Below are 5,000 nucleotides of genomic sequence, written 5' to 3'. Positions count from 1 at the left end.
TAATAATAATGACAATAAGAATAAAAACAACAACAATAATAATAATGACAATAACAACAATACGGAAGAATAATAGCAATAATAGAAAAAACATCAACTACAATAATAATTATTATCATTATTGTTTTTATTATTATTATTATCATTAGCATCATCATTATTACTATCATTGTTATCATTAGTTATCATCACTGTTATTGTTGATACTGTTTTTCATATGATTATTATTGTTATTAGTACCAGACTTTTCATTATTATCACTCTTGTTCCTATATCATTGTTATTTTCGTCAGTGTTATTACCAGGAAAAAATAATAGTAACTGTTATCATTTTCATTATTATCGGTGCTAGTATTATCATCATTATCATACCTGATATTAGCTTCATTATCATGACAGTTATCATAGATATCATCATAATTTCTATTACTATTATGATTCTATTATTGTCCGCGTTATTTATTATAGTCATGGCTGGCCTGATAATCATTATCATAATTGATATCATTAACATCGCAATCTTTATCTTATCTTTATCAACATCGTCATCATCATTAATATGATTATTATCTGATTATTAGTACTGTCATGGTCATCGTTGTAGCAAATATCCTTAAAATCATTATTATAATTACTAATGTTATTTTTATCATCATTATTACTATTATCATTATCACTGTACTTCTTATCATCATTTCATTATTATTGTCATTGTCATTATCATAATGACCATAATTACTCACATCATTCTTTTTTTGATTCTTGTTAATGATATTGTTAACATCATTACTATTGTTATTGTTATCATTATCATATAATCATTATCCTAATTGTTATAACAATAATAACAATAGCGCCAATGTCTTGATGATAGATTAATAATCATAGTAATAATCATAGAAATAACAGTGATTATGATAATAATAACAATAATGATGATGATGATGATGATGATGATAATAATGATAATAATAATGATAATGAGAATAAAATAATAATAATTATAATGATAATGATAATAATGATAATAATGATAATGATAATAATAATAATAATAACAATAATTATAATGATAATAATAACAATAGAAATGATAAGGATGATAATAATAATAACACTAATATTATGGTAATTATAATGACAATACTAATGATAATGATGATAATAGTGATATTAATTATATTGATAATAATAGTAATACCAATGAAATAATAACAATAATAATAATAATATTAATAATGATCTTTTATTTTTTCAATATTAACAGTGATAATGATATGGTTAAGGCAATAATAATAACAATGATTACAATAATAATAATAATAATAATAATAATAAGTAATGATTAAGTAAAAACCAATAATGATAACAAAAAGAACAATACCAATAATACTGATAATAATGATTATTGATAATCATGATGGTGATAATAATTGTGATGGCAAAAATTACAATAATAATAATAATGATGATAATAATAACAATGATGATAATGATGAAAATAATAATGACAATAATAATAAAAACAATAATGTCAATATAAAGAATAATGCTAGTGATAATGACAATAGCAATAACAATAATGATAATGATAATAGTATTCATGATAATAATTATATTAATGATAATAACACTAAATAAAATCATCATCATAATAATAACGATAATATTAATATCAATAATGATGATAATAATAATGATAATAATATTCACAATAACAATGATGACAAGAATGAAAATGATGATGATAACAATGATAGTTATAGTAATATTAATTGATATTTATAACAATAATCATCATAATAATATCAGCAAAATAATAATAATAATAATAATAATAACAACAACAATAACAACAAAAGCATTAATAACAATGATAATGACAATCATAATAATAATCATAATAATGATAATAATTTTAATAAGGATAATCTGAAAAATAATGGTAATGAGAATATGACCGACAAGAGTAATTACTTTTCATATATTCCTAACAGTGGCAATCCTAAAGCCCCGACCAACAGAGGCAGCGGTCATGATACGAAAGGCCAAAGCGCTGTTGCTGCTTCAGGCGGCGTCCTCGGCGACGCCCATTAACCCTTCTGTCCTTCGAGTGACGCTCCTTCCCGTGTCCCGCAGACGAGGGCGGACGGGCCGGAGGCTGCGGCGGCGGCGGCGAGGGCGGCATGAGCGACTCCACCTCGGGGTCGCAGGACGCCGCAAGCGACGCCAAGAAGAAGCACCGTCGCAACCGCACCACATTCACCACGTACCAGCTGCACGAACTCGAGCGCGCCTTCGAGAAGAGCCACTACCCCGACGTGTACTCCAGGGAGGAGCTCGCCCTCAAGGTCAACCTCCCGGAGGTCAGAGTGCAGGTGAGGCCGCGCTTGAGGGAGTATTCGGGGGCGGGGGTGGGAGGGAGGGGGGGTCAGGGAGGAAGGGAAAGGGCGAGGGGAGGAGTAGAGGGAGGGGGAGGGGAAGAGGAAGGGGGTGGAGAGAAGTAGAGATAAAGGAAGGAGGGGAGGGAGCGAGAGAGATAGGAAGGGAGGGACAAGGGAAAGGGAGAGAGAGGGAAAGAGGAAGACAAGGAGAAAATAGACAGAGAGAGGATGAGAGAGAGAGATAGAGATAGACAGATATATGTATATATATAAATATATATATATATATATATATATATATATATATATATATATATATATATATATATTCATATATATATATATATATCTCTCTATATCTATATGTATATCTATATCTATATATATATATATATATATATATATATATATATGTATGTATATATATATATATATATATATATATATATATATATATATATATATATATATGTGTGTGTGTGTGTGTGTGTGTGTGTGTGTGTGTGTGTGTGTGTGTACACACACACACACACACACACACACACACACACACACACACACATACACACACACACACACACACACACACACACACACACACACATATATATATATATATATATATATATATATATATATATATATATATATATATACACATGTATATGTATATTTATATATATGTATATGTATATGTATATATATATATATATATATATATATATATATATATATACATATATATATATATGGAGATATAAATAGAGATAAAGATAGATATATAAAGAGGTGGAGATAGATAGATAGGCAGATATAGAGGAGAAAGTCAGAGAGACAGATAATGAGATAATGAGATAATTAGATATATAAAGAGAGATAGAGAGATAAAGAGATAGAGATAGAAAGAGAGAGAAAGCGAGAAAGAGAGAGAGAGAGAGAGAGAGAGAGAGAGAGAGAGAGAGAGAGAGAGAGAGAGAGAGAGAGAGAGAGAGAGAGAGAGAGAGAGAGAGAGAGAGAGAGCGTAAAACAGGGAGTGTAAAAGAGAAGGAAGGAAAAAATAAATGAGCGTCTGAAACAAGGCGGACAAAAGAATCGGCCACAAATCCACAAGAGATCGACAGGCGGAAATCTTCGTAGAGGGAAACTGGGGCAGAAAAGAAAAGAAAGGATTAGGCATAGAATAATCTAGGAAGAAATACGTTCTTCTGGGCGCAGATAATTACCTCACACGTTACCAACAACTGCTATCAATTATGTAGCAGAAACGAAGCTCCCCCTCAGATGGATGACATTTAAATTCATTTGGTGGAGCTCCGACGCACGAACACCCGACGAGTTCGCACACTGTGTCCGAAAGCCATGGTTTCCGCTTCGTCCTTGGCTACTATTTATCTTTTTTGCATTACAATCTTCGTCGGCTATTTAAAGAGTTGATGTGCTAAAAAATTACGTTATGTTTCCTTCAGATAAAGAAGTACAAAATAAACAAGCAAGAGAAGAAAAGAATAAAGTGTAAAAGCCCGAGTCAGGCAAACGGACAGCCGGCCACTCGCGTTTTCCCGCCATTAACCCTTGAAATGGCGTTACAATTGGCGAGAACGACGCAACCAAGTGGGAACAAGTGCCTTTCCCCGCGCCCAGTGACTAGAAGTTACCTCATTTTGGCCAAGGGTATAATATATTTTCTACATTCTGGATTTCTTTTAACGCCCTCATTGAAACTTCTACTTTGATGGCAGGCAGTTACATAAAAGAAATTTTCACAGTCGGTAGAAGCATTTGCGTTAAATATATAAAGGGAAAATGTTTCTCAATTCAAAATTGTATCTAATTCTCTCTTAGCCATTTTGAACGCACAGTCCTAAAGAGATGCACAACACGAATATGGACACACACACACACACACACACACACACACACACACACACACACACACACACACACACACACACACACACACACACACACACACACACACACACACACAACCACACACACCTACACGAACACACAGGGACCCTCCCCGGCCGCGCATGTGATAATTAAGTTATAACGAGGTGAGTAATGAAGGCCTCACCTCGCCGTGTGCCAGCTTGGTAATGGAGTAACAAGTGGCCACAATACAATCAATTACCGACGCCCCGCCCACTTATTATAACCACAACAAACACTATAATTTGATTTGCCTTTAGAAGCGAGACAAGGCTATTGTTTAGACGGCTGTCGAGGGACTCGCGCCGGCGGGGCTCTGACGGAGGAGGCGGAGGAGGCGCGCCCGGAGGGAGTCCTTCTGAGGGAGACGCGGCCGAGCGGGAAGGATGAGGTCCTTGTTTTGGGAAGCGGGCTGAAGGGTGAAGGATCAAAGGGCGTTAAAGGTGCGAGGAGCATGAGGCTGTAAGAAATACGTTGAGATTTCTGCTTTCGTGCGAGGGGAAGGGAAGCAGGCGAGGAGAGTAGCCAGGGGAACGCAAAAAAGGGAGCAGGTGAGAGGCTATTTTTGGGGCGGAGGGAGGGGAGCCAGATGGGTGATTATGACACATTACTAACGCAACATTTGGTTATCACAACCCTTAACACGGTCGTCGCTATATTATGTTACGGGGAACACAATATTTC

General features: G+C 34.5%; 2 protein-coding genes across 2 annotated transcripts in view; one reads left to right on the top strand and one right to left on the bottom strand.

Moving 5' to 3' along the window:
- LOC113803102 (cell surface glycoprotein 1) overlaps nt 1-5,000 on the bottom strand; it is a 584,687-nt gene that overhangs the window by 25,444 nt on the left and 554,243 nt on the right. The window lies entirely within an intron of this gene.
- The window catches only part of LOC113819565 (retina and anterior neural fold homeobox protein 2-like), a 38,070-nt gene continuing 35,026 nt past the window's right edge, over nt 1,957-5,000 (top strand). The window contains exons 1-2 of the mRNA XM_070122271.1: nt 1,957-1,969; nt 2,140-2,378. Coding sequence (XP_069978372.1) covers nt 1,957-1,969; nt 2,140-2,378 — 252 coding nt within the window. The remainder of the gene's footprint in view (nt 1,970-2,139; nt 2,379-5,000) is intronic.

Source organism: Penaeus vannamei, chromosome 5 (genome assembly GCF_042767895.1).
Source record: "Penaeus vannamei isolate JL-2024 chromosome 5, ASM4276789v1, whole genome shotgun sequence".
Classification (NCBI taxonomy): Eukaryota; Metazoa; Arthropoda; class Malacostraca; order Decapoda; family Penaeidae; genus Penaeus; species Penaeus vannamei.
Note: the sequence above shows the minus strand (reverse complement) of the source record. Positions and strands in the feature narration are given on the sequence as shown.